General features: G+C 38.3%; 1 protein-coding gene across 2 annotated transcripts; it reads right to left on the bottom strand.

Moving 5' to 3' along the window:
- Positions 1-997: 997 nt before the first annotated feature.
- On the bottom strand, positions 998-4,046 carry pou3f3a (POU class 3 homeobox 3a). 2 transcript variants are annotated; one of them, XM_026272313.1, is made up of 2 exons: positions 2,111-4,046; positions 998-1,937 (listed from the first exon to the last, which is right to left on the bottom strand). In XM_026272313.1, exons 1-2 carry the CDS (start codon positions 3,381-3,383, stop codon positions 1,891-1,893), a joined length of 1,320 nt encoding a protein of 439 aa, XP_026128098.1. In that variant the 5' UTR covers positions 3,384-4,046; the 3' UTR covers positions 998-1,890. The 2 variants fall into 2 exon arrangements, with proteins under 2 accessions (XP_026128098.1, XP_026128097.1); XM_026272312.1 differs by having other exon boundaries at positions 2,151-4,046.
- Positions 4,047-23,237: the final 19,191 nt, after the last annotated feature.

Here is a 23,237-nt window from a genome sequence, read left to right as displayed (position 1 = left end):
CGGCCTAAACCATAAAATAATGTCCTGAACCATTCTACAAAGAATGCGGTAAACGGGTTGTCTAAGGGCAATAATCACGTCGCTGGTAACCATTATTTATGTGCCCATTTATTAAAACAAGGGGGGAAACACTAATAAACTTTTAAGACATTCTAGTGGTATTACAAAATATGAAAATTATTACCCTGGTTTAATAGGGACAAGAGTTTTGAAAAGAAAGAGTAGTAGTGCAATACTGAATAGTGCAAAACATTTCTATGTCTCTTTGACCTATAAAGATTATAATAGGCTATGATTAGACATTGTCTTTTTTATTTATTTATTGGATAAGAAAAAAGGCCTCCGAATGTTTTGGTAATATATATTCAGTTGAGAGGAAAATAATCTAAATCAAAATAGTGCATGCCAGCTGGTATAAAGCATAATATATCGGCTATAATTGGTACAATACGAAAACAGTATAACTGATCAAGTTTGGGATGCCCCATAACCCCGCACTATTTGGAGTCTCAGAAAATTCATTGACGGAGAAGTTTTATAATAAAATGAAAAAATGTATTGCATTATTTGTATTTACAACGACGACGTGAAGCTTATCTTTACTTGATATACGCCGTTAATAGGCTATAGCAGATAGACAGTATATAGACAAGTTACATGGTATAATTGTGTCTTTTGTTTAAAAAAAACACTAAAGCATATACAGAAACACATGCTAACAGAAAAAAAGACAATAAGGAAATATGACAATGCAAGGTGAAAACATTTGGGAAGTTCTCACACTTCCATATTAAGCCAAGGGTCAGAAGTTCGAGGGGAAAAAGATACACTACTGAATTCCCTTTGTATACATTTCAGAAATTGTCTCAGTATTTGCCTAGACGAAACGTCAAACAAATACAAATGTGTTATAATTTAGAAAGTAGTTTTAATATTTAAACAAAATTGCGAAAGAAAGAAAGAAAGAAAGAAAGAAAGAAAGAAAGTTGCACTGAAGCATCTGAAAGCTATCAGATTTATTGTTCTCATTCATTTCTCGCTGAGTCAGTACTGAACTTAAATAACAACCACGGGGGACACGGTTTGACAACGGTTTGTTCCAACTTCGTCAATGTGTTTGTGTACAATATCTGTATATAATAACAAGTGTAATACTAACAGTATAAAATATAATCAATATTTAAAATGGCAGGGGGAAAGGCCTACAAGAGATGCTACTAGGTTGAAAGTCATCACTGCGCGCAACAAATCTGTCATTGCTCTTGGAAATATTTTTAAATTGATTTTAGTGAAAAATATAGAGCAAATAATTTGAGTCAACACAGAGAATTCATATAGCCAAATTTACACAGACATGTTATCAAAAACCCACCAAAAAATCTGCCTAGAAAAAGCAGTGAAGAGAGGGCAATATCCACGATTATTCAGCCAAACAACAACAGAAAGTGTTTACAAGGGGTCGGCTGAAACTGGAAAATAAGTGCAGCTTGAGAGTAATCAATCTTTTTTTTTTTTTTTTTTTCTTAAGAGTTTTCTCTGTGTAAAAGCTATTCACAGAAGTGTGGTCCAAAAAAATACTATGAAATAGAAAAGGTGTAGTTTGTTGTACATAATGCAATTCCGTTTTGCACATAATGCAAAGCAATTCCGTTTTGTTAAAATAAGTCATATAATTCCTGTGCGTAAAACTGATACGTGTCCTGGGGAAAATTCTTCCACTGTTTAATATTTAATGTTTGTCTGCATTGATCCATGTCCTTGAGAGTACTTTTGTCATTTCAATCCATAAAGTCTATGTTGGCTTTGGGCTGGTTATGATTTCGGTGTCAGTGCACCAGAATCTCCTGGCCATAGGAGCTCGCAGATGTCACGTTGTGGTTGCTGTCCGGTTCATCTTTCAAACTTGCACCTTTTAAGTAATCTACCACAAAACTCCCCTGAAACACAGAGCAAACAGAGTCATTTATCGTTAGGGACATTGGAGGATAAAACGAAGAGCTTTTAAAGATTTTAGCTTCGGCTTCTCTCGTAATTTACATAGAATATTTGTGCTATCTTGCTGACTTGAAGTGTATATAAAATGATTTGTTCTACGTCTCAGTGAACATACGTTTGCAGTCCATGGACGGAGGCGGTGTGTCTGCACTCACGTTGCCGGGATGGCTGTACACGTCCTCGGGCGTCTGAGGGATCCCGGGCGGCGTCATCCTCTTCTCCTTCTGCCTTCGGTTGCAGAACCAGACCCGAACCACCTCCTTTTCCAGCTGGAGGTTGTCCGCCAGAGAGGATATCTCCTGCGCTGCCGGTTTGGGGCATTTCAAAAAATGGCTCTCCAAGGCTCCCTTCACGCTCACCTCGATGGAGGTGCGCTTCTTTCGTTTCCTGCCTTGAGCTGCTATTTTGTCGATGCTGGTGGGACTGCCCGTGGTCGAGTCGGCCTCCTCCAGCCACTTGTTCAGCAGCGGCTTGAGCTTGCACATGTTTTTGAAGCTCAGCTGGAGAGCCTCGAACCTGCAAATGGTGGTCTGCGAGAAAACGTTTCCGTAAAGGGTTCCCAGAGCCAGCCCGACATCGGCTTGAGTAAAACCCAGTTTGATCCGACGCTGCTTAAACTGTTTGGCAAACTGCTCCAGGTCGTCGGAGGTCGGCGTGTCCTCGTCTGAGTGCGAGTCGTGGCTGTTGACTCCCGCGTGGTGCTGCTGCTGGTGGTGGTGGTGGTGAGGGTGCTGCTGCTGATGATGGTGGTGGTGATGATGGTGATCCATTTCTGGCGAGTCTCCTCGCATCAGCCCCGGGTGGACTAAACTCCCGGGAGGGTTCAGCATCCCGTTGACTGTGAAGCCACCCGGCTGGGAATAAATGAGAGACTGCTGGGCCTGCTGCTGTCCCCCGGTGATGGTGGGGATGTGGGAGGCTGTGGTGCCACCCCATGCGCTTTGGTGCGACTGGTGAGCCCCTAAATGCGAGGCTCTGTGGTGCAGCGCGGTGCTAGAGTGTAGGTCTTCTCTGTTTGAACTGTTCTTCACGTCTTGTTGCTGTGGGCTCCCGGCCATGCCAACTGGACTGGAGGACCAAGGGGAGCCGGCTTCTGCTGCTGCAGCGGCTGCGGCGGCGGCTGCTGCGGCGGCCGCATGTGGCAGTGAGGTAACCCACTGATGGGCATGGCTCAGCATGTGCCCCCCGTTACTGGCCGTCATGGCTCCTTGCATGAAGTCGCTCTGCACCATCTTGACCACGGGGTCTCCTCTGTAACCTCCCGACACCGATGTTACAGCACCGCTTCCCGGCTGCATGCCACCACCTCCGGACTCCGAGTGCACGATCGAGGCTGACGAGAGAATGCTATTGCTGGCCAGGTAAGGATTGGAAGCCGCTGTGGCCATCCCCCTCACCACTCTGAACAGTTCTACTTCTTATTCCCCCTCCCCGTATCGCCGTAACTTTTTTCCAAGCCTCGAAGGCACGCACTATTTCATGAATTATTCAAGCTGGAAAAGTATGCGTGGTATTTTGATTTGGTCCACCGGCGGCACGGAAAAATATGTCCAAAATATATCCGTTAAAACCTCCTTTTATCAGACGCAAAAGGAGAACGAAATACCTTCAGCGTAGAAATCCACATTATGCGTGGAAGTTGTTTTTACGATTGCATTCCCTTCTTAATGTCATTGTCTTAAAGGCTAATAACGTTTCCAAAAAGTCTTGTTTGTTCTTCTTCGCATTAACTTCTCGTGACGTTTACACAAATCCCTCACCGAACTTCATCGCGCGCTCTCTTGCCTTAATGTGGAGGCTTATCAGAAGAAGACGCTCCTTTGTAAACTTCTCTCTTGTCCCGCAACCCACAAGGCGTTTTCTTACCGAGTCTTGCTTCTCATATTTCTTCTTCTCACAGAGCCCATCTGACGTTAACCTTCAACACGTTCAGCTGCACACAACTCTGTCAAATGCCCGCGCAATGGAGAGCTTTCACTGTCCTCGCTCGCTCCGTTCCTCTCTCTGAGCGCGAGAGCACGCGAATGTTTACGTTCAGCCCCCGCGTGCGCACACCATCCACATCCTTCACCCAATTACCGCGAGGAAGTTTTTGCGAGATTGATGCTCATTGGATATCGTCCGGGAGAGTGACAGATTTTAGGGCACAGCTAAGAAATCACGTCAAGGCGTTGCAATTCGCTATGTCTAATTTCGATATGTCAACATACGAATAAAAGTGTCTAGACCTTCTATCCGAACAGGAAGCTTTAGTTGATATCATTTTAGTGCGCTACTGCATTATTGTCTTAACGATGCAGTCGATGTTTTGTTTTGGTTTCAGATTAAAATTGTTTGGCTTGTTTTCGTCTCAGCGTTTGTTTTATTTTACTTTATGTTGGCCTTTTGTCTGCAACGGGTATTTAAACGTTAAAATGAATTTCTGCAGTTGATCAATTATTATTGCGTATAATATTTTACCTATGGGCACGTGACAAACAAACAGGGAAATCAGAATAGATGGGAAACAGATAAAACAAAGCAAACAACAGACAGATAAAAACATTAATCATTTTAGATTTGGCTTAGGGGTACAGCATAGATTAGATTTTTATCTAGAAAATGCATGTAATCTACTATTACCATCCATTAAATGACTGACAATTTAATTTAAAGTATGTTTCATAGTTTATTCAGATTTATTCCGAGAATAAAGCAGAGCCATTTTAAAGCACGAGCCGTGTTAACTTTTAAGATGATTTATTTATTTAATTTTTGAATTGTCTCCACTTCTCTGCCACAACGAGATTATATATATATATATATATATATATATATATACATATACACTATAAAATACAAATACAAAAGCAAAACACAAATAAACATACATTGTTGTAGCCTAATAAACACCAACTATTTCATATTGTTTATTTAAGTTTCAGTGGTACCTCTGGTACATTGATCTTGAGGATATCAGGCCTTTCAGAAAAAAAAGAGCCATCAGAGATGTTCGTCGCAATAACCCCATGAGTGCTGATTTATTATTATTATTGTTGTTTATTTGTAGACTGATCCACCCCTGGAATAACCTAGATGTAACCTATTGTATAGTGTAGAGGACAGGGACACTCGTGCACTGCGAGCGAGGAACAGTTAGTGCTGATTTTCATTTGCATAAATTTTCATATATTTAAGTGAAAATAATAGCGGAGCAGAGGAGAGCGGGATTCACTCGAGACGGAGCGAGAGAGAGAGGGAGCTGCGCTGGATTCATTCCTGCGGTAAGAGATATAGCCTACCTCTCTTTCTCACTCCCTCCGTCTGAATGTTTGTTTAAATCGCGAACAAACTGTCTATATTGAATTTAAGAGCCGTGTCGGATCGCACGCTCGTAAAATCTGCTGTAAAATGTATTTCTGTGCAGAGCTTGTTCTTCAGCGAGGGCCTTGCGCTTAGACTGTGATAGCCCACAAATTCTGAAAATCACTTTATTGCTATAAAATAAATGCGGTTTTGCTTAAGGGGCCAATAATGGTAGCAAATGCATCATAGCACAAGAATGCAGAGGGTTAAATGACATCAGCTCTCCTTGACAATTTCATTAAGCTTCTTAGCTTCTTAGGCAAAGACCTCCAGGATTTTATATCATGGACTTAAGGTAGGCTTCTTATTTATTTATTTTTTGAAGTTCAGATATAACGAATTAGTCATTAAAAGTGCAGTTAATCGAGTTTGACTCTATCTGCAATTTGAAAAGAAATACTTTTTTTTTAAAGACCAGGTGGACACGTAAGGCTTTTTTTCACGAGCAGCCCAGTGGAATTTAAAACTCTTTAAAACTACGCGTGTTAATAACTTACAAGTCGATTCACTGACTGCCTGCAATTTTTATTGCTTGTTTAAAAATGTGCAAACTGAAACCAGTTTCCTAAAATATGAAATAAAACTGATCAATCAAAAAGCCATGTAAAGTGTCAAGTCGGGTTTTTGCCGTAAGAGCATTCTGAAATATGCACAGACTAACATGACCCTCCCTGAACCAGGTCATGCAATACGTTTATAACGGGAAATATGTAGTCTATCTGCTGGCATGGGTAGATGATCGATCAATCACTGTCCGACAAAGTCCAGTTTAACAATGGCTCAGTGTCTCATTTTTAAACCATATACTTTATTTCTTGTTACGCCTTAATTTTGCGCACTAATAGACGCATTATAAAGTTTTTTTTACTTGTTTTTTAAAGTCGAGTTTTGCATGAAAATAGTCATGAATTAGCGAAGATCTTTTACACCGACATGGTTGTGTTTCAAGATAACTCTTAAAAAAAGCTTTATATGTAATTTGGACTTTATTGTAGCCTATGAACTTTGCACATGCTTTTTAATTAAATTCTTTAAAAGATCTGTCCTTTTAAACCCGTGACTTGTCAATGACAACTACAAACTACAAACTTTCCCCACAAAATATTGAATAAATTGTAATTTGTAATTTTTAACAAGCAGGACTATATTAAGCTGTCTTTTAGTTCTCAATAAATTGGTAATATGTGTAGCTAATATAATTAATGCCCTTCTCAAGTTAGACAAGTGCAAGGGACCTAAGAAAATAAAGAAATTAAAAATGTAAATCTTACTGGCATCATATCTAAATAAGGTAACCTTGTACTCCCAAAAACTCCCAAAGTTAATGCAGTATAATACTTGTTTAATGATATAAGTAATATAATGAAATAATGTTGCCTACTAATAATCATATAAACTTATTCTGACTTAGTGAGGTCTAAATAAAAGTTGTTGCATAAATGATGAGAATAAGTTTTCCCCAAATGATTCTATTGTCTGCCCTACACACACACACACACACACACACACACACACACACACACACACACACACACACACACACACACACACACACACACACACACACACACACACACACACACACACACACACACCTATTTCTCCCAGTCCCTGTATTACATTAATCAAAGCACATATTTCCCAAGGGAATCCACTCATGGATCATAGTAAATCCTAGTGAAATTGAATCACACAGAGGCCTAACTCAGCAGCCCGGACGTTATTTTCCATACATATTTTTGAGTGATTTCTTCTAAGAGAAAACATGGGAAATGTTTACACCTATTGACATTCACTACTAAATAAGCTGCTATAAATGTGCTCCCTAGCTAGACAAGACATTGGCAGCCATATAACCAACCTCATGTTTCATCTTGAAAGCAGCAACAAAATTTCTAAATTATGTTGTTCTCTAGACTAAAGTGAATTTGGTGCTTATATTTTGTCGAGGTGCGTGATTAGAAATGTTAAACTATTTCAGATGCCTCACTGCCTCATTGAAATGACATCACAGAGACGTTGTGAACATTTCCAGCTCTACAGCGGTGAGACTGTTCAGTCTGAGGAAAGTTTCAAACGTGCTATACTTTCTCCTGCAAGTGACTGCAATTCAAATCTCTTTTCCCCTTGCAGGTAAGAGCAAGTCCCTCTGATAAACACAAGACACACAAGGCCTTCTTTCAGTGAAAGCTCCTTTATGGGGTGGGATGGCTAGGATTATCTTTCCTTCTGTCCTCTTCTCTTCTCTCTGTCTCTCTCGTGCGGCATCTGAGTATTCCAGCAATGTATAGAAAGTTGTTTTGGACAGATGTTTACATTATATTCTGGATTGTGCACAGCTCTAAAATGTCAAAAGCGACTGGCTGACTCACTGAGAGATTTTAATAATTTCCTTCTAGAAAGAACACTACAGCACCTCTGAAAGGCTCCAGCAAAGGTGTTATTCGGCTATGTTTGAGGTTTTCTGTGGGCAAAGCTCAAACCAGCTGGAGCAAAAATCACAGAATTGTCCTCTCCTTCTTTTATTTCTCGTGTTAGGCATTTGCATTTTACTCAGCTTAGCAAGAGAAATAGCCTGCAGCGAGAAAACTCTATCCACTATGCATATAAGAAAGAAAGAGAGGGAGAACGAGAGAATGAAAGACGTGAAAAAGAACACAGACAGGCTGACTGAAAGGAAATGAGAGATAATCTCAACGCTACTGTCCATTTTTCCAATGTAGTCGCAAGCCATCATCCGTAATGGGAAAAATGCATCAGCATGCGCCGCTAGATGAAGTGCAATCCACACGTTCTTTTGTCACCTAACCACGGATATCTTCACTCTATGCTCTTAAATAGTCTTTTGATGGTATCTCGAGACCAATTTACAGATCTCCACCATTATTACCATAGAGCAGACACATTATGTTTGGGAAGGGGACATTCTCAGGGAAGAATCTTCGCATGTTACCTGAGGACACAGGCATGCTATCGTCCTCAGACCCTGCCAACTGTATGTGTCCCCATCTCTTCTGACAACTAAAGGGACCCATCACTGTTTCAGCCCACAGAGAATGACTCAAAGGGCCTTTAAAGTGAGTAAAACCCATTCTCTTTAATTCTGATTACACTCTGAAAGTGTCTTTAGCATGTGGCGGCTAAATTGGGCTATCAGCGCTAAGTAGCGGCGGGGAAGAAAAGAGCCAATTATGCCAGTCAAAGCCAGATGATGATTCTCATCTTCACTCTCTCTCTAACACACACTCACACACTTGCACACAAACAAAAGAGAAGAGAGGAATATGTGTCTTTTCTTCGAAAATATAGAACACATATCGCCTGACACACCTTTCATAGTACTGAGAGACACCTACGGATCCACGATTACACTCTCACTGACTTCATAATGAGTCTCTACATCTGTTTAATAGAAATAGCCAGAGGCAGTAAGGTATAAATTCATATCCATACCAATCATAAATCCTTATAGTTTAAAAATAAAGCAATACTTTCTAAATCAACTGTGTTATTTATTTATTTCATGCATGGTGGATGACTCAAACCCTATCAGATGTTTATTTGTGTGGGATAAAAGCAGAACCTGTGAGACCTTCAACAATGAGTAAGACTGAACTTAATTCAAGTGACTATATCCTGAGGGTAATTTGTGCCAAATCTGAGCTTCGCAGGGCCTGCATGATTAATGTGCATAGAGGAGTTTATCCCTTCAAACACATTGGCTGTTTTGACAATCTAGTATTCTTAGAATAGTAAGGTGCTGTTTGACTCAAGCACAGTCCATTAACTCTTGATACACTCCTGATCTCCCACTGTTAATGCTGGATGTTATGTGCTTCCACGGTGAACTTGTATGGGCTAGAAAGGGATCAGATACTTTGTGAAAACTTGCAACATTACAAAACTTGGAAAAAATGGCCAGAAAAAGAGGACAGAAGTTTGTTCTTCATTCATCGATAATAAAGAGGGATGTACTGTTTACCTCAGCAGACTTGAAGGGAGAAGGATGTTGCTGGCACGCTGGATAAAAAAAAAGAGATATATCAGATTGGAAATGGAAATGTAATGTATATGGTAGCTTAATACTGATAATAAAAGCACATACCTCACTGAAAAAAAGTGTTGCAGTTATTGATCTATTTCTACTTGATGTAACCTATGACTTTTGTTAGTGTAATCAAATTTTCAGGTTGACTGAATTAAATGTTTAGTGTGTGTGTGTGTGTGTGTGTGTGTAAAAAGCTTGACTTTTTTAATATAAAACAAGTAATTCTTCAATAAATTTGGCAGTTACAGTATCTTTAAAAGTTTAAACACTTGTACGTTTGACTGAAAGTATGTTTCCCTTGAACCTAAAGACCATTTAGTCTATACGTATATGCTTAAATAAACTAACGGATGCTATGTATAAAAAAAGATGATTTCTGCATAAATATTTACAAGCATCTACAAAATGAAAAACAAAAATTTTAATAGATGGAGGCATAGAAAAAGCTGCCAACTAGGGTGGCAAAAGTGTAAAGTAAGAGGTTGGAAAAGCATCTTAACAAGCTGGTTGAGGGAATGCCAAGAGTGAGCACTTTGAAGAGTCTGAATTATTATTTATTTAGTCATGGCATCCCTCTATTTGTGCTATTTCATATTTGTGATATAAATAATACGAAACAATGAGGGTTTTAGTACATTTGTACATATTGAAACCCTTTGCACATATTTAAAAAAAAAACTGTTGCTCAAATATTGTATGGCATGAATGCTTAAATGGCATTACATTAGCTCCCTGTGATATCATGTTTTTCGAGTCTAAATGTTTTTTTTTAAAATATAATCATATTACATTTAGTTTTTTCTTTGTAAATGATGTGGTTTAACAGAATACCAGATGCAATAGAATATGAATATTCCAAATCTACTTTGCAATTCTATGCTTTCATCAGCCATGCTGAAAATATGCTGTCATAAATAAGAAGCACAATGACACATACTGGTTCAAAATGCATTTGTAAAATCTGTCCATTGTGAACAGAATCATAACATCATAAGCAAAGAGCTTGTTAAATCATAATTTTATTTCAGTTTCATTTCTGATATATGTTTTTTTCTTATTGTCAGATACATGTACACGCACAAATAAAATGTATGCCTTGAGTAAGTTTCTTTGGATAAAAGGATCTGCCAAAAGCACAAATGTTAACTCCTTCCACACATAATTCCACAGAATGTCAATTCTGCTAACACGTGGAGGCAGATTCCCAATCAACCCGTCTCAGAGCCACAAAACTTCTCTGAAGATCAACTGCAGTCGTAAAGCTGAACTAAAAGAAGTTGAAATAAAGCTTTTCTTCTCTTTCTCTCACAAACTCCTTCTGTTCTGTGGTTTATTCCCCTCCCCGCACTTTTCTGGTCTTTCTTCACATCCCTTATCTCTTTCTCACAAGAGCTTCCACAGTCTGTGGTGCTCAACAGGCTGTCACTGCTCAAACACTGCTTCATAAAAGCACCAACATCACACAGAAACAAACATACACTAACACACACACACACACACACACACACACACACACACACAGTACACCTCAGTAGGGAAACATATACACAGCAATACAGACACAAAAAAAGTCATAAGTATATACAGAGAGACAATCAGACACATATATATGAGTGTTATGTGATTCTTTTGTGTCTATTATTTTATCTCCCTGTCCGATGTTAAATATTTGTTACTCCACAACATAGTAATCGCACAATTTTTAGTGTATTTTATGGGTACATGTCATCCATGAACTTGAAAATTGGATACAACACCACAGTAAGTTACATATAATACTGTAGTTTGTCTTTGTTCAAAAGGTGATAAAACCAGAGTATAATCACGTCATCATTTGATTTAAAAAACTGTCAATATGCAGAGATATACTGTAGTCACATTTAATTCACACATAGTTGGTTCACAAGTCTGTATCATGATAAAAAAAAAACAAAAAAACAATTGTTTACACCTTAATTGTACAGTGCAAATGGTTGTTAGTGTGTAAAAAGAAGTGTTTTGCTTCATGTACACATACATATATATTCCTTTATGCAATATAATAATTTGGAGGCCTTATTCACGAAATAGAGTCAAGATGTTAATTTAAACGGGATTTACATAAAACAGTATGAAGTTTTCCTGACAATGTGATGGTTTCTGTAGTGCCTGATGATTCTTTTATTTTTATTTTTTTGCCAAAGGTTCTAATGACTGTAAATCTATATTTCCATCATTGGGGCCTGCTGTTGATTATCACAAAAAAAAAAAAAGTAATTCAAAAAGTTATTGAATGAAATGACCCACATTTCAAGTTATACCAAACACAAAATTTTCCAGAAAAAAAGGGCTATTTTGGCTTCGTTGAAGGAACCAGGAACGGACATGGAAGATTGGACTAAATTTCAGGTAAGTGAGAAAATAGTGCACAGCTGTAAACTTGTTGCTTACAATACATTCTGGACATTTCTATGGAGAAACGGTTCACTGCATTGGAACAGTTCCAGAAATAGAACTCCACAGGCAGCATTGTTATTAATGAACAAGGAAGTGGACTGAGATGCACCCTTTAAACAGGACAAATATCAAATCAAATTATATACAAACTGTTTCTACAGGATTCCACTGTGTTTTCTGTAAACATATTTTATTTTCCCTTTCAAAAATAATGACCACACTGAAAGTATTTTATGTGTCAACTTATTAAACAGAATACGCCTTTAAGTGACTGGCTTCTAAACTGTAATTCATGATAATGATATAGTCATTGTTACAAATAAATGCTTGTCCAGATGGATGGATGGATGGATGGATGGATGAATGGATAGATAGATAGATAGATAGATAGATAGATAGATAGATAGATAGATAGATAGATAGATAGATAGATAGATAGATAGATAGATAGATAGATAGATAGATAGATAGATAGATAGAGTTTGTATGTGCACTTGCTCACTAGTGTGTATGTGTGCATTTGTGTTCACACTCCTGCTGCTCTCTCTTCTTTGCTCCCAGTGTGTATTAAAGTTTGATAACCTGTGGACACAGGATCTTCTTTCATCTCTCTCCCTCTCTTCCTGTAGTGCAGACTGTCTGACTAACAATCTTACCTGCAGTCACTGCATTAAAACGCTTATCCTTAAGTAGCATTTCAAGCCCATGAAAACTACCCAGCAGGCATCAGCAGCAGCAAACGCAATCAACACGGTTTAAGACACTAGGACTTTTCAGCACACCAGTTTTCACTGAAAGAATCTGCCGATTCGCCGATATTTGGCAAACGCCGCTTGCCATTTGGTCAGAAACGATGTACGGTTTTTAAAAGTTCTCGAACGCAGGACATCTGGTGTGCTAAACATCACCACTGCCTCGTCTTCACACGCTGCAATGGCACAGCATCTCGGCTGAAACAGATTTATGGCTTGCCAAGTGTTTTCCAGTAATCCCTGCTGTGTTCCACTGGATGCTGCAGAACAGGAAGTGCCAACCTCACCGAATATCTGGCATCACGAGGCCCACGAGAAATCCTACGTAGGAATGTTAATCTTTTCTAGTATGTGCACAACACGGACATATTCACAAGCAAACATTAAAATATTTGCACAAGCGAAATTATATAAAGTAACCGAAAATAAGTAAGAGCAACAGAAGACGTCCAAGCGAGCTTAAACACACAAAGCGGGTCTTTGAGCGCCAGTGTTTTCGTGGCGTATTTACAGCATTCATTTAGAGGGCACAGCTCACTCCGTGTGTGTGTTTCGCAGAAATTACCAGTAAAACCCCCTTGCCATGGCACTCAGCAGCCAGCTGGCCCTAGTAGCTCGTGTTGCCCAGGGACTGTGGGAAGCCGGGCTGGCAGAGGGAGGGCAGCTCTAGGGTAGAGAGGACTGGCAGATCCAGGCCTCCAGGGGGTACAGAGATGCTCGGAGTCCAGAGAGCAGTCACCCCGTGCTGGAGCAGGAGGACTCGGCCGGGCAGCCTGGCTCTACGGGGACTTCGCTGCTCTTGCCCCACCGCTGTCGTCTTGACCCGCTGACTCCCCATAGATACTGGCACGGTGCCAAGCCGTAATGGCAGACTGCACAAAGGCACTCTGCCAATGTCCTGCTGTGAGTTTGTGACTGGCAATGAATATAAATCAGCTATGCGTAAGTGTGTGTGTGTGTGTCTTTTTAAGCTGTTTGAGTCTCAGTCCTCTAATCCATTGAAACCCAATGTGTGTATCTTTATGAATGTCAGTGCGTATCACTATGTTCAGCAGTTTTAGGGGTTCACGGGTGAGAAGGTCTGAACACGTTCGCACACCATCACAACCTCAAATAATTAGAGATTCGAGACACACCTGTGTCCATGCAGATGTGTGTTTTCAAGATCTCACATATCTGAACCCAGCATCATGCTTCTCAACGTCATCTTTTATGATGTTCGGGGACTGGCGCTGAGAAAGCCAGCAGATCACCTGTTATTTCAACACTCATAATGATTCATTGTCATGATATGGTCTGTGATGATAAACATCAATAAAAACACCAACAGTAAACTCCAAAATCTAGGAAGCTGCTTTCTTTACTGCCTACATAAGCAGCTGCCCTTTAAAGGCATACCAATTGAGTTACATTTCATGACTGATAGCAACAACATACACATAGTTTGCCTTTATGAAAATTAACCATGGTTTTACTACAAAGACAACCAAAAAACCATGGTTTACCTGTAGTAACTACAAAATAACCATGGTTTTTCTACACTAACCATAGTTTAATCATGATATTTGTTAGGGCTGCATGAAAATTTTTGCATGCCATTATCATGTGCATCTCGTCAGTAAAGCCAGTTCTTTGATTAGTAGTAAATCTCCATCACCTGCTTTCAAATGGTGTTGCGTTTAATACACAGAGCTGTAGATCACTGATAAGCTATGCAATATCACTTTCATATTCGCAGATGAATAACATTTGATTATGAATGCGATATTGTGTAGCTTGTCAGTGATCTAAGTGACCAAATATAATGGTTATACAAATAGTAATCAATATGCCAAAAAACACATTATTAACAAAGCTATTACACACTTATTATTATAAAATAAAACAGTGGTTTATTTTCATAATGGATGTCAACAGAGGAGACTTAAAATCGGCACAGTGTTAAGCTAAAATTTGATCATGTTAACATTGTGGAAACTGACGTTAGCATGTTGCTAATCTAATAACATGATACCTGAAACATCAATAAATCAATAGGGCAAACAAATAAAGGATTAAACAGTATATTTTAAGTTAGATTTTATTTTATTTTTATTCAGCATTGTAACATTTCTCTCATTCTCTCAGATTTATTTTAAATTAGCTCGGAGTAATAAATGTAACATTGTTACATTGATATGCTGTATTGGGATTAACAGTGTTGTTATATAATATACCATTGGTATTGATGATGACCACGACACTTAAAACTGAAATACTGATATCATGTTTATCTATAAATGTAATAATATTGTAAATAACCCATTGCCAGCAACTACAGTTTAGTTACCACTCAAACATAGTAGATGGCAGGAATACACCTTACTGCTGGTTGCCACCCATCATAAAACGGAAAAAGAAGACAATGACGCGGTGGGTAGTAACGACTGCCGCACAAAATCATGTCAGTGAAGATGAAAAATGGAAACATTTTTGGATTCTGTAAAAAAGGGGGAGTGTTAGACTACCCACTCTGCAGGAAGTGCCGATCAACAGCATGCTTTTGTAGAGCTATGGTTTTAACCTTCCTTCCGTCCCCATTCAATCGAACATTTGAGCTTGATTCAAAAAAGAAAACTCTAAATAAATTGAAAAATGCGTTTGACCGATGACTATTATTATTATTTAAAAATATTGTATGGGCTAGATATTTCCATCATATCATTATTGTGAATTCCTTTGGCCAAGTTATTCATGTAGTGGAAATATGATACCATGGCAGTCCTAATTAGAATTTGACCAAAATGCTGTATGTTGTTTTGCCAGTTTCCCTTTGGTATCATTCCTTTGATGCCTTCAAAAGTTAGAGAAAGTTAGAGGACTTTGAAACAAGGCACAAGTCTATGGGAGGATATCGTAGAGTAAATAAAATAAAAGAGCTACACATGTAACAAAGAGTTTCATGGTAACACAATGCAAATACTAATACAATCTTTCCAAACAAGAAGTCAAGTTTTTGCCATTTGGTCATGCTTATTATACCTTAAAGGGCTGCTTATTACGAAGGTTTTGCGACAAAGCGCAAGTACCAGGAGACCTGCTCTCTTTTGGACTTCTACCATTGCAAAGCCATGGTAGTGTTTGAAATACTCTGGAATACCATGAATTACAGTATGATACCATCATTTTTGTTAACGCTAGCTAACTTTAAGCCCGTCTTCCCGCTAAAGAAGCTGATTCCAGTTCAGGTAACAGTTCAGTGACTCAGGTGCATGAGTGCGTGCTCTTGGTGCGGTTTCTGGGAATCGCCTCGATTGAAAATGGAGTATGCGAATTTCAGCGTTCATAGCGTTTGGGTTTGAGTATGCGAGAGACTGTGTGTTTGTGTGTGTTTGCCTGTGTACTCCTGGAGTGCTGGCCTGAGGCCAAATGCTGTGTCTCACTGATAAAGCCTCCAAACTTCTGAAAGCCACGCTGTGAGTGGGCCTTCTCTATCACCGTGGCAACCCCAGAACATTCCCGAGGTTTTTCTTTGCCACCTCTTTTGGGCTTTCATCATGGCATTGAAGAGATTGCCTACCCCATCCCCCCAACTCACACACACACACACAGACTGTCATTTCCTCTCTATTTTCCATCAAAACTCCTCAGTATGAAAATCAAGAAATGGTTTGCCCAATCCTAAGAAGGGAGAAAGAGAGGGAGCTTTTTAAAGTACAGCTTAACAACTCAGCATGACACAGAGCGCATGAGAGCACTCTCTCAGTTCAAATCAAGTGCTTTTAGATTATTTCTACTCCATTTCAACTCCACAGAGACTTCAAGACACTTTCGGCGAATTTCACTTCGAGCAATGGCACGCGTGTCCTCGCGCTTGTTTATTGTAAATTTCTGCTTCAAATGTACATTCTAAGCATAATGTTCAGATGCAGTGAATCTCAAGTGTGAAAAAGTGTCTTTCCACCCGGACACGGTTACTAGGAGCAATGGAAGTAATTGCATTGTGTTTTCCAGAGCTCAGCTTAGCATTGTTTTTGTGCCTGCGCTCCCTGATCTTTTAACTTGTGGAGCTTTCTCCTCCGAACAAGTGTTCCCTTCTTTTCATGCGTGTGTGACCCCGTGCCCCTTCTCACACCCCCTTCCTCTAAACAATGATGTTCCATCCCACACTCGTAAAAACTCCAGCTCGGCTGTTTGTTTAGCACCATCATCTGCAGAGGATATTCCGAATTTGGACATCAGTGCACAAGCAGAGCTGGGTAGATTACGTTTTTGTCTAATTGTAGTCCGTTACTGATTCCAGACAAAAATAGTTGTTAGTAATGTAATCCATTACATTCCACATTTAAGGTAACGTAATCAGACCAACTTTTGATTATCTTGTACTATATTGATATAAAAATACAAAGAATAAGAAAATTGTGTAAGCAGGCGCAAGGTTGGGGGTTCGAATCCCAGGGAACACATGATATGTAAAAATTGATAGCTTGAGCAATGTAAGTCACTTTGGATAAAAGCGTCTGCTTAATGCAAAAAAAGAATTTTTTTAAATAAAATTTTAATTTAAACATTACATAACATAATTAAGGTTTCCCAAACCGTGGTTCATAAAGGAACTGCAGGGGGCTTGTGAGTTTAATTAATTAAATCTTTCAAAAATTCTTATTGCAATAACATATATATAAATATTATTTGTTTACCTGCATGTCATGCGACATTAAACGAACAAAGAACTGTGAACATGCAAATGTAATACTTAATCATAATAACAATAATAAAATTTAAATCTCAGGGTACTTCAAATTAATAAATTAGGGGAAAATGCATGTGCAGATGACCAAAAAGTTTGCGAATGCATTAAATGCAAATAAGAAATAATATGAATTTGTGCATTTCTAAATTTTGCATTTTTAGTTTGAATGTCCACAAAACTGGAAGACTTGATGAATGCATATAAGCAGAAAGGAACATTTAAAAGATGAAAAAGAGGAATTGGGGAGAATCAATAATTGCTATTGTGTGAATAATATGTAATCATGTAATCAATAAAAAAGTTTTGGAAATTATTTAAAAATGTATTTTATTCTAATTACAAGTACTTAATTTTTGGAATCTGATTATGTAATCCAGATTACATGTAATCAGTTACCGCTCTGTGTACTATAGCATGACCTTCTGCTATACGTTCTCTGTCCGTCCCATTTCACCCCTCTCTTCCCAACCATTCCCACCTCTCTCGACGGGTTTTCACAATTCGTGAAGACTTCAGACAGAGTGACCTATTGTTTGGGGGCTGTGCCTTTGACCCAGTAGCTGAGCCGGGGCATTCTCCTCTTTGTCTGCTTGTTATAGCGAGTCCCTCTTAAAGCAGGGGCACTGCACTCCTGCGTTCCCACGGCAACCCATCCACCCTACCCCTGCACCGTGGTGAGAAGGAAGTATGAGGTAATGTTTACAGAGCAAACTATGATGCTTCTGACAGACCTGCCTCACTCACTAATTAAAAGATCCTCTAGTAGCTGCCAGCTGGAGTGACACACTAAGCCCCGTCTGATGTTCAAAGAACAAGAGGGAGAAATACAGTAGAAACAGGCAAGGCTGAGGGATTAAGAGATAGAGAGGAAGAGTTACTTGAGAGAGGGGGAATATTGTAAGGAGAGAGATAAAAGAAGAAAAGCTCTGACATGTTTGGAGTTTTATTAGTGAGGAGACCGGAGTTAACGAGCCAATGAAATTGCTGTTTTCTGTCCTGTGTCCACATGCTTCAAACTGAAACAGGAAGTGTGGGCGGGGCATAGTTGAACAGCCCCTGCATTTTATTAAACAGTCAATGCTTTTGTTACATCACAGATGTAAACTTGTTGGTTTTAGGGGGTGGGACATGTTTATTAGTGGTGCAGGATGAGTCAACAATATTTTTAATTCAGTTTCTTAGAAGATAATGTAAATTGAAAATGCTAATGTATGCAAAATGTAATTTTGTCAATATTTTAGGTAACACTTTTATTTTAAGGACCAATTCTTTCTGTTAACTAGTTGCCTATTAGCATGCATATTACTTGTGTATTAAATGTTTATTAGTACTTATAACGCACACATTAACCTCTTAAGCACAAATGCTATTTTGGGGATTTCCGTTTTTCATTTTCCTACCTAATTTTGAATGCCTGCCTATACTAATACTACAGTGTAAGCTCAGAAAGTTTGGTATAATTTCAAAGGAAACCCTTTGAAATTACATAAAACACTGTTGAAATTGATAAAAATGACAATATATGCTGTCTGTGTTATAATAAATAGGGAAAAAAACAAGGCGCTTTTTTATTTTATTTGTGTAAACTGAAGTTTGAAATGGTATAACTCAGGCATTGAAGGGGCTGGCAACTTCAGACAAATGTCTTGTGATTCTTCCAACTGTCTACTATTAGAGGAAAACAGAAATTTCTTTCTATCCTAATCTATGCAAAAGTTATTCTATTCCAACTGAAGGAAGGAATAATAGCATTTTTGTATAAAATTTTTGTCTAAATAAGTATGAAGTCATCTTTTGCACACTTGCAGTATGGAATAATGTGATCTCTGTATATTATTTGACAGAAAACACTCAGAAGTTACATAAAAAGCTGCTGTTTGTGACAAATAGTATTATTTATGTTGTTTCACATATGATGAACCATCTCAATACATTGTGCTTTTTTTGTGTGTGGGTTTTCTGAACAGTCTTTGAAAGAAAATAATTCATATTTCACAATAGCAGCATGCATAAAATTATAAAAAATATCTGGTCTATCACAATCTAAAATAGAATACACAATCTCCAGATTCATATCGTTTCATTTATGTCTATTCTGCATCGTGTAGAGATTGAGAGACCTCGCCGTCTCTTTCATATTTCATATTTTGATTTTTTATCAGCGTGTATTTTGGTTTCGGTTTCTATTTAACGTAAACAAGCTCCCCGAAGCTTTTGCGCGAACTTCGGAGCGTCAGCAAACTAATTTATGTTTATTCCCCCAGTACTGTACGGATTACTGTACATTCACTGAGATGCGGTCGAACACTGCACAGTTATGAAAATAAACATATTAGCTTATTGCTAGCGAAGCTTCCAAGCCTCAGAATAAAGAATCAAATGTATGAAAGCGAGTAGCACGCGTATAGGCTTACCAGATGCGCGTCCTGACCTCTCCACGGCGAAGGTGGCCACCCAGAACTTGTTTTATGAATATTATGCATTATAAATCCGTAGCGTCGGCCATTTGTAGTTTTTTCCTCGCGTGTCCTTTGTTTAGAAGCAGCCAAAGACTCAGTTTCCCAGAGACCATTGCGTCTCCACAAGCGGAAAAGAGTGGGCAGTCGCTGTCCAGTTCCAGCACCCCCGCGGTGCTGAATTCACACCTTCGATTGGAGGAACGACTTGTGAATGACAGCCATCAGGACAAATAGCGCTTCACAAAAGAGGTCAGACGTCTATACCAGAAGAAAGGCTTTTAGACCCATCAATATGAGTAAGAGATCTTGTCAATCATACAGCTCTTGGAGCGCTTTTGCGCACTTGTACAAAACGCTTTATATCTCAGCAATGGAAGCACGCAGAAACGTAAAAATGGTCTTGTTTGAAAGAAGAGATTCTAATCTAAAAGATTATATCGAGTATATAGGTATGCGTGGCTGTTTGCGGCTGACTGAAGCGGTGCAAAATGTATAAATAATAAGGTGAGAAATTTTACATCGCGATTCTGTTGAAGATCATTCGATCTGTGATTGTCACACAATAAAATGATCTACATCATCAGATTCCTGAGAATGAGAGCTTTCTTGTGATATATGACTTGACTGTTTTGTGAAAAATATTTTAAATACACATTCTTACGAAAACGTATTCGCAATCGTTAGATGGAAATTTATGGGGGGGGAAAATATATTTCTTAGCTTAATTTGACTACTTTATGTATCATAAAACCCCAATTAATGGTATTCTTTGTAAAGAAAACACTCTAAGCTTTCAAATGAACCCATTTCTGGGCAAATGCCATATAAGGAAGGATATGCAAATGAGACACAAACATGTGGCATGCTATTTTCGGACCCGGTACCGGGTCTGCAGAGTTTAAGAGGTTTTAATGCTTTAATCTACATGACAATATTTTAGATCCTTTTATATTACACCATTCCTAAACTTAACAACTACCTAACTATACAAAAGCAGATAATTTGGACTTTGTTCAAGGAAAACTACTCTTACTCGAGTGTCACCCAATTTTGTATCTTTCTTCATTTTATTTCTTTATTATTTTAAATAATTTTATATATTTTGAAATTTTATACATTTTTAAATTCTGCTTAATAATCATGAGATTAGTAGCTTTTTTGTATTATTTTTACAGTTCCATTCGCATGAAAATGACTGAAACATTCAAAATGTGAATTTATTTGATAACATTCCCTGTCTCGTTTATACATCTAACATTACTAAGAGTGAAAAAATGTCAGTAAATTAACTATTTTCAAAACAATATAATTTGCTATTATTTAATTATTTTGTAGTTTTATCACTATTTTTTATCTTTTATCTTTATTTTTTATTTCCTACTGAAATCACATCTCATTTTTATAACCCTTTTAGATTTTTTTGTCCACTGAACAGTTTTTGTAAAGATATATTTTCTGTTTTGTCAGACCTATTGAATTATGTACCATGAGATCTCTTTTACTGTTTTCCCACTTGATACAACAGAAAAGATGAGAAGAAGCGAGGCAAACTGGCCTGGAAATGTAACACCATGGCTATTTGCTACTGCTAAACATACACTTACAGGTTTATTGTGACATTAAATGAAAGTTACACCTCCACATGCATATCACAGTGGTATGGCACTTGTTTTATCCATTGTCCACACACACAAACACACGCACTCACCCACCCACCCACACACACACACAGTGCTCCCTGATGAAGACTGTGAGGAAGATGCAGTGAGAGTAAAGTGAAGCAGTGATGCTGCAAGACAGAAAAACGAGTGGAGCGACTGACACCGCTCTTCCCGTCAAGGCCTGCCAGGCCTATTTTTAAAATGTTGATGCCTGGAGCTCAGACACACTCTGTGCAGTTCATCTGGAGTTTCAGTAGGAAAACGCTCTGGAGTCTGAAGCAGCTTAACTGACAACTGAAAGAATACTGAGATGCTCCAAAACAAACACAGTCTTTTGCTACACTAAACTTGTGTGGCACACACACATCCGTCTCTGTCTCTTCGAAGAGTAGAAAAAACTGAAATAGGAAACTTAAATCTTTCTGGTGGGTAGTGGTTTTGGTGTTGATCTAGCTAATCTTTTTTGGTGAGACAGGCTGACTAAGTAAATCATGCTGATTAAGGAATATTCTTTGACCATCATGTTCTGAACACATACGACTGGCTTTCCTCCCCTTTAATAACACTTTTCCTTTATAAAGGCTGTATAGAGTATTTGGGGAGTGAACTATTTACTTTATTCACACTCAGGTCTTCAAAGATGTAGAAGAGTTTGTTTCTTCATCAGAACAGATTTGGAGAAATGTGGCATTACATCATTTGCTCACCAATGAATCCTCTTCAGTGAATGCTGATAAAAAATATCACAAAAGATCCACAAGTAATCCACATGAGACCAGTTGTTTATAATAAATAAATCCATCAACAGGATGATTTTACCTTGAAACTTCAGCTTCCAGCTAAAATATGAGTCCTCTATCCTTTTTCTAATGAAAAATTAATCTTGTGAATATGCACATGAGAAATATGCACAGATCAATCATTGTTTACAAGCAAAAACAGTCGAAAACAGTAACAAATATGAAATACAAATATGTTGATTGTAATGTGAGAAGACAACAGGGGATGAACTTTTTAGAGATGAAAGCATTATTATAGATTATGGACCATCATATTTTGGCGATGGTTTAAAACATCTTAATGATGGATTTGATCTTTACAAATAAGTTAACAGATGGACTGGAGTGTTGTGGATTACTTGTGGATTATTGTGAGTATTGGACTCTCATTCTGATGGCACCCATTCACCGCAGAGGATCCACTGGTGAGCAAGCGATATAATGCACAAATTTATCCACATAAAATTTTTATCCCACATCTGTTCTAATGAAGAAGGGAAAATAAACATAAAAATTAGGCCCTTCAAATTTGATTTTGTTTTAACTGTAATTCTCCACTTTCTCGTGCTCTATTTTTTCTCTTGTCATTCCTGTGAAGAGTGCGAATTAGAGGCAAAAATGCACACGTTTGTTGAAAATGGTTAGACACATACGGTATGGTAAGAGATAATGTATTATGACAGTAAGACATTGTGAACATGGAACAGACTAATTAATAGCAGCCTTATTAGTGTGGGGAAACTCATTATGCCATTCATTACAGAACAATTAGAGCAGTTGTTAAGTATCTTGTAGTAATATTGCCATCTTGCATGCATTTATTAAGCATCACTATCATACAAGATACACTACCAAAACCAAGGGCATTAAAGGGATAGTTCACCCCAAAATAAACATACTAGCATGATTTACTCACCAACATGTCATTCCAAACCTGAGTTTCTTTCTTCAGTGGAACCACAATTGTCTCTACAATGGAAGTTAGCGGAGTCCAATATTATTTTAATTAGCAAATAATAAAATAATTTTC

This window comes from Carassius auratus, chromosome 9 (genome assembly GCF_003368295.1).
Source record: "Carassius auratus strain Wakin chromosome 9, ASM336829v1, whole genome shotgun sequence".
Lineage (NCBI taxonomy): Eukaryota > Metazoa > Chordata > Actinopteri > Cypriniformes > Cyprinidae > Carassius > Carassius auratus.
Note: the sequence above shows the minus strand (reverse complement) of the source record. Positions and strands in the feature narration are given on the sequence as shown.

Coding starts and splice junctions, on each gene's coding strand:
- pou3f3a (XM_026272312.1), bottom strand. CDS start 3,383: ATGGCCACAGCGGCTTCCAATCCTTACCTGGCCAGCAATAGCATTCTC. Junction 1,938..2,150: donor TGTACAGCCATCCCGGCAAC/GTGAGTGCAGAC, acceptor TCTGTGTTTCAG/GGGAGTTTTGTGGTAGATTA.